The sequence below is a fragment of the Leuciscus leuciscus genome (genome assembly GCF_965113295.1).
Source record: "Leuciscus leuciscus genome assembly, chromosome: 17".
Lineage (NCBI taxonomy): Eukaryota > Metazoa > Chordata > Actinopteri > Cypriniformes > Leuciscidae > Leuciscus > Leuciscus leuciscus.
The window spans coordinates 8,732,662-8,745,365 of record NC_138741.1 but is presented as its reverse complement, the minus strand read 5'-3'; the positions used below and the strand labels follow the sequence as shown (position 1 = coordinate 8,745,365).

Here is a 12,704-nt window from a genome sequence, read left to right as displayed (position 1 = left end):
GTAAAGACAGCATCTGATCATAGTGATGTGGATATGTTTGCACAAGCTCTGCAATTCGAGTCAAAACATATTTATTTATATACCACTTCATACAAAAATATTGCTTTAATACTTTTACAGTATTAAACATGAATAAGCAGTGTCGGTGTCGCTTTTAATTAGAATTACTACTTTAATTTGCACTGTGTTCATGCTTTTACGGACGTCTGACCATGACCGACTCAGAGCACAGAGCCTTTGCTAATTATATTGTAATATGAAAATAAATATATTTTATATATTTATATATAAATATATGCGTAATACGCATGCGCATGATGTCACCGTTTTCACAAATTCACATTTTTGTAGTTTACATAGAGACTATAACAGTATCGTTTTCAAACCAGTTTTCAAAAGCTTTCGTTTTCCGGTCCCCAAAACACCATTGTCGTGTAAATGAAGGACCAAAACGCATAAAAAGTTTTCAGTTTTTAGTTTCTGCACATGCAATGCATATATTTATTTAAAGCAACACTAAGTAACATTTTTTTCCTTAAAATAATGTTTCCAAAATGGTTTTAGTGGCTCATCAAGTCGTAACAGGGTGAAAGGCACTTCTGGATTCGCTTTGCAGCCCTATATCTGCTATAACCACACTATGCAAGTTTGCCAGATCGGGTCGCGTTTCTGTAGTTCGAATGGGACATAAGAAAACTACAAATTTGACTTGCTTTAGTCAAGCGTTACAATAGTCATTATTTAGTTTTTCTTCGTTTCTGATGTCGCAACACATCATACTTTCATGAAATCATGCAACATACTCTACCTTGTCTGTGGACATCGTTCATTCCAAAGCCAGTGCTGGATAAACAGTGAGCGTGCGTGCGACGGTAGGCTGCGGGCGGCGGAATTATTTACGACAGCGGTAATGGACAATTCCGCTTCCAACCTGTAGGGCGACCGAAGAGGAAAAGTTCCTTAGTGTTGCTTTAATTAAATAGCAGCCTTTCGCACTAAGCCAAATCACAGATTTACTGTTTGATTTTATTTCAGTATATTAATCGTTAGCCTTACAATGAATGCCTTGCTGTTTGTATTTCCTGATGGATACAGATGTGTTTGTATTTTCAGAAACTGGTTCTGAACATGGCAAGTCTTTGTTCCACTTCCTGAACAGAATGAAGTCTTTACCTTCTCTGGAAGCTCAGAATGACATGATCACGTGGAACTTGAAGGTATGAAGATGATTATTTAATGTGTATCTGATTGTTTGATTCATCCATTTGAAATGAAAGACCTGAATGTCTCCACTGCAAGATGTTTGAGGTGGTGAAGTGTCTTCGGGAGAAATCCGGTCCCGTTGCTTCATTTGCAGTAGATCACAGCAAGTCAGAAGAGGTATTGCGATTCTCACAGATTCAATAGTGGAAATGCTTCCGTGTCTTCGAGGAGTTTGAAGTGTGTTGTCTCTGCTCAGAGCGTTCAGGATAAGGAGAAAGTGGAGCGGAAGAGAAAGGCTGAAGCTGCTAAAGCACACCGGCAGAAGATCATGGCTCAGATGTCGGCCATGCAGAAGAACTTCATAGAGTCCCACAAGATGCTTTACGACAACGTTCCCGAGAGCTCGAGTCAGAGCGACACCGCCACGTCTGTGGAGAGGTCAACACTTACGCTCATCACTTTCTCTTATACCTTGTTATTCTTTTTCGTTTTTTCACTTTCTTTTTGTTTTTATTCAGTATTGCACTGTTCACTTTTGTTTATTATTTTGAGAAGTTTCATATTAAGGTTCCATTTATTAACATTAGTTAACTACATTGTTTACAAATACTTGTAAAAATACTTCAAAAGCATTTATTAATCTTACTTAATTTATTAGTAAATGTAAAAAAAAAATCAAATGATTAAAATCAAATGTTGGACCTGAGCTAACATGACCTAACATGACCTAACAATGAACAATTGTATTTTTAGTAACTAATATTAACAAAGTAACAAATGTATTCCTCATTATTAATATTAGTTATCCATTGTAAAAATAATGGCAGCACTTTAGAATAATGGGACCTTATTGTAAATATTTAACATTATTTTTAAGTTCTATTATCATACATTTTTTATAAATTTTTACTCTCTCTTTCATGTTTCTATTTTCTTTTCTTTCATTTTTCACTTTTGCTTTTTAGTTGTTTTTTTTTCACTTTCTTGCTTTCTTTCACTTTTAGCCTTTTTCATTAGTGTGGCATTTAATCATCCTTTTATTTACTTTCCCCTTGTTCTTTCTTTCTTTCTTTCTTTCTTTCTTTGGTGCTTTTCTACCAATTACTTGTATTTTTCCCCCTTTTACTCGCTATATTTTGTCTCTTTAGTTTGTTTCACTTTCTCTTCTACTTTTTTTACTCTTTCACTTTCTTTTTGCCTTTTTTATTGCACTCATTGCACTTACATTGTTTTTTTATCATACTTTTTTCTTTTCACTTTTTTCATCTCTTCAACTCACTTTTACTTTTTCATTTGTTCTTGCTTTGCTTTTACTTTATTTTCCTTCTCTTTTTCATACTTTTATTCACTTTTGTTTTGCTGTAGCCTTTCACAGTATTTCGCTCTTTCGTTCTTATTTCTTATTCATTTTTGCTTTTTTTGCATTCTTGTTCTTTCTTTTACTTTTTTTTTTTCATTGTTCTTCCTTTTCAATCTTTCAGGATTTAATGTTTCACTAATTTAATTCTTTCTCTTTCTTTTTTGCTCTCTAGTTTTCGCTTGTTTTTTGCTTTCTCTTAGACTTTTTACATTTATTTTGCTCTTTCACTTTCCTTTTCCCTTTGTTCATTTTTGCACCATTCACTTTTATGATTATTTTTATATTATATTATCATATTTTCATTATTAATTTTTACTCTTTTGCTTTTTTTATCCATAATTTTTCCTTTCGCTCTTTGATTCCTTTCACATTTGTCTCTGTTGCTTTTTAACGTTTTACCCTTTCATTTTTATGCATTTTCATTTTTTTTTCTTCTTCTTATTATTTTATTCAGTATTTTCTTTAATTCTTTTGCTCTTTTGTCCCCTAAAGCCTCCCTATCACTATAACCTATGCCTATCATCATTTGATATCATTTCTGCGAACACAAATGTAATCTAAATGAATTCCACGGTGTGTGTGCAGCTGTGGGATGGATGTGGATGAGAGCCGAGTGGCTGTGGGTCCTCAGCAGGGCTTTTGTTCCTCAGACTGGGAGGCTTTGACCTGTATCCTGTGTCAGGAGGAGCAGGAGGTTCAGGCTCAGGCAGCAGCCATGGTCCTCACGGCATGTGTGCAGAGATCTACAGTTCTCACCCAGAACCGTGCAAAGACGCTCACCACCAAAGGTACCTTAATTGCTATGAATCTGCAAGCGTTGACACAATGCATGTATAAATGCCTTGACATGTTATGATGATTTAATGACACAATGATGAAAGGAATTATGCAAACATTGCTAATGTACTGTGATGCTGAATCAGACTGATTTCTCTTCTTTTTTTTGTCCAACAGAAGGCTGCTACCCCGTGATTATGCCCGCTGATCTGGCTGTGGGCACACACACTGGCAGCTGTGGACATGTGATGCATGCCATCTGCTGGCAAAAGTGAGTCAGTGCTTAAATAGTTAGTTAAAGGTGCTGTATGTAACTTTTTTTCTCTCTATTAAAGCATAAAAATACCATAATATGTTTGCAGATATTTAGGAAACATGCTGAACATGCACTTACTTGTTTCTCCGAAAAACACTTCTACAGCCAGTTATTTTACTTTGAAATGTGCATTCTGTGTTAGAGTGTCTGTTTTTGTTTTAGTCTGTGTGATCTCGCCCACTGACAGTTCACCCAATAGTATTTCGACACCTCGGGATGCCAGTTAGGATCCCCATAAAAAGCCTCGGTATCCATCTAAAAATCTCTATGAACGAGAGCATATTAAAACGTGAATAAATCACCTCATTAACTTACGTGTAAGTCTCCTCGGCTTTCATTGTCAAGTGTCCTCAAACTGGCAACCCGCGTGAGTCGAGTCTGAGTCTGAGGCGGGGGTAGAAAACGATGATCTCCGATATTTTGAATTTGGACTGCAGTACCATTTTCCATTTACTATTGTCATTCTTACAGACTGCATCTTTAAAGTGTAACTTCGCCAATTTTCAAAAAGCCTTAAATTTAATTTTACTTTTAAAAGGCCTTCAGATACCATGTAAAGGTGATTAACACATTTTTTTATTTATATTTTGAATCTATTTACTGCCTAACAATTACTATATCCATATTTCATTCAATTGCAAAGCTCTTTGCATATATAAAGAGATTTTTAGTATTTAAAAGTCTCTTTATATTTTAATGTTTTTAATCAAGTAATGATTCATAAAAAAGGAAAAAACTAAAACTTGCTCACTCTCTCTAAAATTAGATTTTAGTTGTCATTATATACCTTAACATTACTACAGTAATGATAGACACACAGGTACATTAGGTTTTTGTTATTGTCCAGATTGGCAGTAACAAACCCACCATTATTGTCTTAATAGACTACTTGCACAACCACTTCCGAGTTCTAGTTATTACAACTCGAGAGTTTCTGGTAACAGCGTTCAGTGCACCTACATACACAAGAACGCAGATTATTTCTATGTTTTATGGCTGTCAGTTGATTAAAACAATGAGTCATTTTCTCTGCATTAACATGAATTATCTTGAACTTGCTGAAATGTTCCTATAATATATTTTCTTTCCAACTGTGCATTCGGAATAATTTCCCCACTAACTGCAGCAGTGCAGAGCTCGTCTTCTCATTAACCTGTTTTTCTCTTACTGATCATATTTCACACCTGTTGAGTTTACATCTTTAAAATGAGTTTGACTGATAAAAAGGATTGCTTGTGTGCGCTGGTGCTCTTTTTCCAGTATTTTAAAATATTTGAATACATTTAACGATAGATTAAAGACTTAATTTTTTATTAATCTTAAAGAGTAAAGCACACAACGTAGAGGAGACTGACAGTCAACTACTTTGAAGATTAAGCATTTTGGGCATAAACATTTAAATTACATAGAGCAAAATGATTGACAATAAAAAAATAAAAAAAGGACTGAATAGTGAATGCAATATTTAATTAAAATAAATAAATGTTCGGACTGATCTTATTCATCAGGACTTTCACACTTCAGCGTCGCGGTCACTAGTTTAGACGAGCACTGACACCCTGGGGTGAAATTATCATGAATATTTAACAGCCGCTGCTTTCTCAGATTAAAACTTCATGTTTGGAAAATTCTTTAAACGTTAATCATCAGAATATCTCCTCTCCTGTCTCTGAATATGTCCAGATTTTTCAATCTTCCTGCAGACAATCATTTTAGGTGGCGTTTAGTCAACTAGGTGACTACAGCACATTGAAAATATGCATAACCAGAAATAAATGACTAAATAAACAAAAAAAATATATAGTACACCTTACATCGTTCATGCCTTTTTGTCTGTTTGCAGGTACTTTGAGGCTGTGCAGAACACCACTCGCAATCGGCTGCATGCAGAGCTGATCATAGACCTGGAGAACGGCGAGTACATGTGTCCGCTCTGCAAGTCCCTCTGTAACACGGTCATCCCGCTGATCCCTGTGGAGCCCAGCAGGATTAACTAGTACAGCACCTTTAATAACCTTATTACATTCAATATTTGGTGTTGATGAGTTGAGTTGAAATGTTCACTCTCTCTGTTTTCTCTCTGACAGTGAGAATGCTGAGTTAGTTGGTCAACATCTCACTCTTGAGCGCTGGGTTCAGATTATTTCTTCTCGGATCAGAGGGCTGAGAGCCACGTGGGAAGCGGGTGAGACTCTAAACTGATGTGTCTTTTCAATTTCTTAATGTCATTAACACTTTCTTTTTAATTTAGATGGATTTGTGTGTTTGTGTATTTACAGACAATAACAGTGAGGCAGCAGCGGAGGAAGCAACAGCACTTTTTGACGAGTGTCAAGCTGATTTCAGATCCATTCTCAGTTTTGGAGTTCAAGAGCCGTGAGTCTCTAAACAGATCTTTACTCAAGTCAATATGGCATAAAAAATCACCATATTTACTTAATATATGCCTCTGGTCCTTTATTTATGTATTTATTTAACTTAATGAGAAATACATGATTTTGTTGGTTTTATATAATGTGTTGGTCATATACAGTCCTTGTCAGAATAATTGGCATGGTAAATATTGGATAAATAAATCCAATAAATGATAATGCATATAAATTCAGTTTACCAAATGTAAATAAATTGAATGTGTGGGGAAATCACATTATAGTATAATGTAGATTTATTTTTAACAGCTTTCTTTAACAGCTTTCTCAATTTTATTTTTTTTAAATATATATATTATTTTTATTTAATTTTTATTTTTAAATATATATATGCATATACATATATTAAAAATATAATACATATATAAAAATAAATAAGTGATTTCTGAAGAATCATGTGACACAGAGTAATGGCTGATGAAAATGAAGCTTTGCATCACGGAAATAAATTATATTTTAAAGTATATTCAAATAGAAAACCATTAATATATTATTTTTTTAATAATATTTCACAATATTACTGTTTTTTATTTATAAATAAATATTTATTAATATTGACATATGACAAATTCATGCTGTCACTAAATATGATCATCTAAAATCCCCATTTCTGATCAGGCCGAAGTTCTCTCGCAGTATCACAGAGATGTTGGGGGTCTGTGCGACTACAGTGCACAGGGTGGGTCTGCAGACGCCCCCCAACGACCTGTGCCCGTACGTGCCTGTCATGTCCTGGAACACTTGTGCCTACACCATCCAGGCCATCGGTAATGCGCTCCTCCTTTAACGTCATAACTGGGGCCTTTGTTAGGCATTGTTGTTTGGAAAGCTGCGTAAAAACAGTGGCAACATTCACACAGTCAGTGTTTGGTATCAACAACCATATCAGTGCATCAGCAGTGTGAATGACACTTCCAGCTGCTTTGTGAATGACACTTCCAGCTGCTTTGTGAATGTAGCCATGGTGTATTGTGAAAAGTAGTATACAAGTAAATTTGACCTAACTCCAGAGACTTCATAGATAACTGAGATGCATCCTTTCATTTTGACTTGTGCGTCTAATCTGATTTCTTTCTGTCTTTAGAGAACATGTTACAGGAAGAGGGAAAGGCTCTTTTTGGATCCCTCCAGAACAGACAGGTCTGGATTGGCTGTACTGATATATCGATCATAGTATGCACCATTTAATGTGGGATTGATTTCTAAAACCGTGTTGTTCTTCAGCTCTCTGGACTCAAAGCGCTGGTGCAGTTTTCAGCAGCTCAGAGGCTGAGGAGCAGTCAAGCTGTCATACAGAAGCATTTTGCTGATATGTTAGCAGGTATGTCACGTTTATGAGAGGATGGATATGTTTGGTGGTTTTGTTCATATAATGTTCATACAATAATTCTCTTTCTAGTCCTGGTACCTGTTCCAAATGTAGAAAACACACCATCAATATTAGAAGTGGATTTCTTTCATCTACTGGTGAGTGTTTTTATTTTATTTTTTTATTTTAAACTGGACCTTATAAATAGTCAATATCAATCAATTACCATCTGCTAAATAAATAAAATGCTAAATGAAAGGCTAAATTATTTTTGCCTATGGATAGATAGATAGTAAACTTGTATTGAACTGTACGTTATTTATTGATTTATATGATTGTACATTTATATTAATTTTACAAAAGTGCAGATCCATCCATCGTCTAGATCTAAATAAATAAAATGCTAAATGACTGAAAGGCTACATTTTTGCCTGGAAGATGATAAACAAGCACAAAAAGAAGTCCCATAGACTTGCATTGACCCAAACCATATCTAGAGACTTAGGGAATGGCTCCTTTGCTCTGAGCCAGAAAATAACCAGCCAAAATACCCTAGTATCCACATGCCAACATGCTAAAAACCACACAGAACAACTTAGCAACCACATGTCAACGCCCTGGCATTATGGAGGCGACTTCTGCACGGCCACGTACCATTAGCAATTTTAGAAATATGCTCTTTTATGCACTAAGACTTAAAGCGATAATTCAGAGCAGCTAGTTACGTTAGTTCTAAGTGGTTGAACATTACCATTGAGTTGTTGGACTGTTATGTTGTGATGTTCTGCTCAGGTGGGGCTGGTTCTGTCCATCCCAGCGTTGTACCAGGAAGAGGCTGTAGACCTGCAGCCTTCGGCAGTCAGCACAGCGTTCAATCACCTCTACCTGCTGCACCTGGTGACTATGGCACACATGCTGCAGATCCTGCTGGCCTCACACGGTACACACACACACACACTGCTGGATGCCAGTTGACACAAAAGAATGACATTTTTGCAAAATCCTTTGCACAGCACTGTTTCAGCAATATTGTGTGTATGTGTGTAGATTGTGCTGTGATAGGAATGGCGGAGGAGGGCGACGAGGCCCAGGCTGCAGCAGAACTCTTCTCTGTTGTGTATCAACACACAGACGGGTGAGTTTATGCACGTCATGTAGGGGAAGACGCCCACTTCCTCTCTTGCTGTCTCTCATCGTCTCTCTCTTTCTCAGGTTGAGGCCTGGTGTATCTGGCTTCACTGTAGAGAGTGTAAAGAGAGGTGTCCTTCCCTTCCTGCGCTGTGCAGCTCTGTTCTTTAATTGCCTTACAGGAGTGCCCCCTCCAGAGGAGCTGTCCAGTACTGCAGGTCACTACACTTCATTAGTTTGATTAAACGTGCCACACTGCTGTTTCCCTGAAAACACTTAAAGGTGCAGTAAGCGATTTTGGAGAAACATTGTTGAAAGTGGATCGGACCTGAGTGCCTAAACACATTTGTAGCCAATCAGCAGTAAGGGGCGTGTCTACTCACGAGGGGGGAGGTGCTGTGTTGCACAGCGTGTTGGTGAATTTGGGGGCGGAGCTATCAAGATAAGGGTATGATCCTTTTGGGTAAGGGCGTGTTTGTTTCTGGTGATTTCAAATATCAACAGTATTTTTCAGAAATCGCTTACGTAAGTTTATCATCCAGGATATCATTCAATGAATGAATTGGGCAGTGTGCAATATTGTTAACAGTGTGTGTGTACTGCGTACTGGATTGATTTCTAGTAGTATAATTGTATGTCATTGTGCACACAGCAGCAAACTCCACAGTGCTGTATCAGTATAAATTGTATAAAACAATTATTAATCATAATTCATCTTTGCAGAATCACCTGATAGTCAGCTCGCTCTGCTGTGTAGTTACCTCTCCTTACCATCCAACCTGTTTCAACTGTTTCAAGACTACAGGGATGTCGTAACTACCTTATTAAAGAGGTAAAGATCAGATGATGCAAGCTCACAATTTATTTATTATTTTTTATATGTGTATTAATGAGCCATGTCTACATATCTACAATATCGCCTACATTTTTGCTAATGAACTTCATTACTTGGTATAATAATAATAATTATACAATTAAATGAATAATAATGATAAACAAAACAACAATAATAATATATTATTGTTGCTGTTTAGTAGTTTATTATTATTATTATTATTATTATTAATAAACAGTAATATTATTATTTTTGTTGTTGCTGCTGCTTTATTGATAATCATAATAATAAAAACAAACAACCAAAGCAATACAAGTAGTATAATAGTTTTATCGTTGCTGTTCAGTTGTTGTTAATTAATTAAATTATTGTACAAAAAAAGATTATAATAATACATATTGTTTATTATTAATAATAATTTAAAATGTTGTTTTGTTTATTATAAGCAAATAATAATTATAAGAACTAATAATTACATTTAAAAAAATACATTGAACAATTACAATTATTATTGCTGTTTAGTTTTTGTTGATAATTAAAATAATAATGATAATAGTTAATAATTGACAACAATGAACGTTCCTAATTCCATATATTTATCCATTGATTCAGTTTGATTATAAACATTGCTTTGTGTCTGTGTCTCAGGTGGTGTGGGAATACAGCCATATCCAAAGCCCTCAAAGGAGAAATGCACATCATCAGGTTTGATGACACTCGAGTTCTCCTCCGACTGATAGTGAACTCCCTTCCTCTTTATTAAAGCACTCATTTCTTTGAATTCCTCGACTGTTATTCAGGTATCCTCACAAGAGAAATAGGCTAATAGATCTTCCAGAGGACTATAGTGTGTTGCTCAACCAAGCTAGTCACTTTAAGTAAGTACTATCTATTAATAAAGGATTGCCTAGAATGTCTATTGAGGGAATTGAATATTTTCTGCAGATTAATAGGATGTTTCCTGTGTTGACTATATATTTTTCTTCCATAGATGCCCAAACTCATCAGATGACGAGCGGAAGCACCCGACTCTGTGTCTGCTGTGTGGGGTTATGCTGTGTGCGCAGAGCTCATGCTGTCAGGTGCAGCTGAACGGAGAGGAAGTGGGAGCGTGTACGGCCCACGCCGCCGTCTGTGGGGCTGGAGTGGGAATGTTTCTCAGGTGAGAGGAAGGAGAAAGTTTACTGTGTGTGTCTTATTTTACAAAACAAATGTCTGTTAAGTAGGGAAGTAACGGTACACAGGAGTCACGGTTCGGTATGCACCTCGGTTCAAGGGTCACGGTTCGGTACAGTTCGACACCTGGACACGCATCACTGCACTGTAGTAGTGAGACTTCCATGAGTCACGACACAAACCAGCACAATGCCAAATGATTTTGTCTCATAACAGCAGAAAAAACTTTAAATACTCCATCATTTATGGTCATATGATAAGAGTAAGACATCATTCGAAACTGTAAAGTTTCAATCCCGCTTTCCTTTTCATTAAGCTTGTGGAGCGCATCATGAAAATGAATCGAAACTCAGCGTATAGGCTACTGTTTTGGGTTAGTACCAGAGCCCGTCCACGGAGAGCCTGCCCACTCCCTATTAAGTCCTATTGTAACGAATTTTGGTTGTAGTTCCACCAGAGTTCCACTGGGGGCGATCGCCCATGAGTGCAAAATGAATGGGAGTCTATGGGGCTAGACGGCTAAATTTGTCTCTTTCACCCGATTGCCCTTGAGAAATCTCAGATTTGATTGTAGGTTTTGCAAGTTCAACATGGGTTATAGGTCGAAAGTTGAATGAACGAGTACTTTATGTCCTTTCGATTTCTTACAGGTTGAGTTGTTGTTGCCCATAACACGCTAGCATTCTGCTAATGAACGCTGATTGGTCAGTGAAGGACTGAGATACCGCTTGATGGCATTGTGGCATCCGAAGCGGGACCAGAAACAAACAAAACAAAAACTCTTCAAGCACGTGTATTTCCCTGTGTCAGCTGTGTTGTGTATGTACCTGTGTCAGCTGTGTTGTGTATGTACCTGTGTCAGCTGTGTTGTCGATGCCTCGAGAGAAAAGAAAGTGCAGAGCGTGAAAGCACCAAAGTGACTGAAGGATCGCCGTAAAGCAGTATCTCTGGTCGTACGATGTGTATGACGTCATTGACACTTTAAAACACTTTTTAAAGCAAATAAGTGACTCTAAAAAATGTAACACCCAGCAATGTGTAATTTCTTTGCATCTCCTTTCGAATACATCATTCAAATTACTAGACAAAAAATGATATCCTGAGAAAAGTGGATTTTGATTGGTATAGAGCCATAGACCTCCATTCATTCTGCACTCGTACTGTGAGCGCCCTCATGTGGAGCCAGAGTGGAACTGCAACCAGTTCAGAAGCCGGAAGTTTACTGAGAGTGAAACTTCTCGCCTTATTAGACATTCTCTGGTTAGTACATAGATCGTATCATCTTCTTCTGCGCTTTTTCCTGTTGTGGCGGTCAGCAAATAACGTTGCATTACCGTGCGCGCCCCCTTCTGGATTGGAGTGTGGATCTCCTGTGACTGACTGTATTCGTCGTCTGACTGTACGCACAGAACCGTGACGCCCGTACCAGTTATAAATACAAGTAACTATTGCTAATAATTCTGTTTGTGTCTTTCTGAACAGGGTTAGAGAGTGTGAGATTGTCTTGATGGCCAGTAAGACACGGGGCAGTCCCTATCCAGCACCTTACCTAGATGATTATGGAGAAACAGACCCTCAGCTTGGGTAAAGTTCATTCTAGTGAATGTGTAGTTGACATATAAGGTGTTTTCTATAATGTGAATTCTTTTTTAATCAATATTAAGATATTTCATTAGCATTTTAGTCAGAAATATTCAGATCAGATCAGAAATATTATAATTAGCATTTATAATTTTCTAGATAAATATTGTTTCTTGCTATATTTTATTAATGCACATCCTTCAGAAATCATTCTAATATGTTGATTTGGTGCTCAAGAAACATTTCCTATTATTATCAATGTTGAATTTCTTTAGGATTCTTTAATGAATAGAAAGTTCATTATAAATGTCTTTACTGTCATTTTTTAATCAAAAAATCTTATTGACCCCAAACCTTTTGAATGGTAGTAAAAAACTAAAATAATGTCTTCATAAATCTTCCCTTAGCTTTAGCTTTAACACAATATCATAATTTAGCATGTGCTTTGTCTGTATATTCTTTAATAGCACTAATGCTAATCTGTATTTCTGATATAATGCTTCCCTCAGCTTTACACACAATATCATCATTTAGCATGTGCTTTGTCTGTTTATTCTGTATTAGCACTAATGCTAATCTGTATTTCTGAT

General features: G+C 36.6%; 1 protein-coding gene across 2 annotated transcripts in view; it reads left to right on the top strand.

Moving 5' to 3' along the window:
• Positions 1-12,704, top strand: part of ubr1 (ubiquitin protein ligase E3 component n-recognin 1) — a 34,311-nt gene that overhangs the window by 19,764 nt on the left and 1,843 nt on the right. For both annotated transcript variants that reach the window (XM_082143185.1, XM_082143184.1), the window contains exons 28-47: positions 1,114-1,217; positions 1,300-1,380; positions 1,460-1,641; positions 3,149-3,351; positions 3,518-3,611; positions 5,500-5,652; positions 5,744-5,841; positions 5,936-6,032; positions 6,704-6,852; positions 7,170-7,225; positions 7,310-7,406; positions 7,485-7,552; positions 8,187-8,334; positions 8,442-8,529; positions 8,607-8,740; positions 9,246-9,354; positions 10,006-10,062; positions 10,158-10,235; positions 10,349-10,519; positions 12,016-12,117. In XM_082143185.1, coding sequence (XP_081999311.1) covers positions 1,114-1,217; positions 1,300-1,380; positions 1,460-1,641; positions 3,149-3,351; positions 3,518-3,611; positions 5,500-5,652; positions 5,744-5,841; positions 5,936-6,032; positions 6,704-6,852; positions 7,170-7,225; positions 7,310-7,406; positions 7,485-7,552; positions 8,187-8,334; positions 8,442-8,529; positions 8,607-8,740; positions 9,246-9,354; positions 10,006-10,062; positions 10,158-10,235; positions 10,349-10,519; positions 12,016-12,117 — 2,269 coding nt within the window. The remainder of the gene's footprint in view (positions 1-1,113; positions 1,218-1,299; positions 1,381-1,459; positions 1,642-3,148; positions 3,352-3,517; positions 3,612-5,499; positions 5,653-5,743; positions 5,842-5,935; positions 6,033-6,703; positions 6,853-7,169; positions 7,226-7,309; positions 7,407-7,484; positions 7,553-8,186; positions 8,335-8,441; positions 8,530-8,606; positions 8,741-9,245; positions 9,355-10,005; positions 10,063-10,157; positions 10,236-10,348; positions 10,520-12,015; positions 12,118-12,704) is intronic.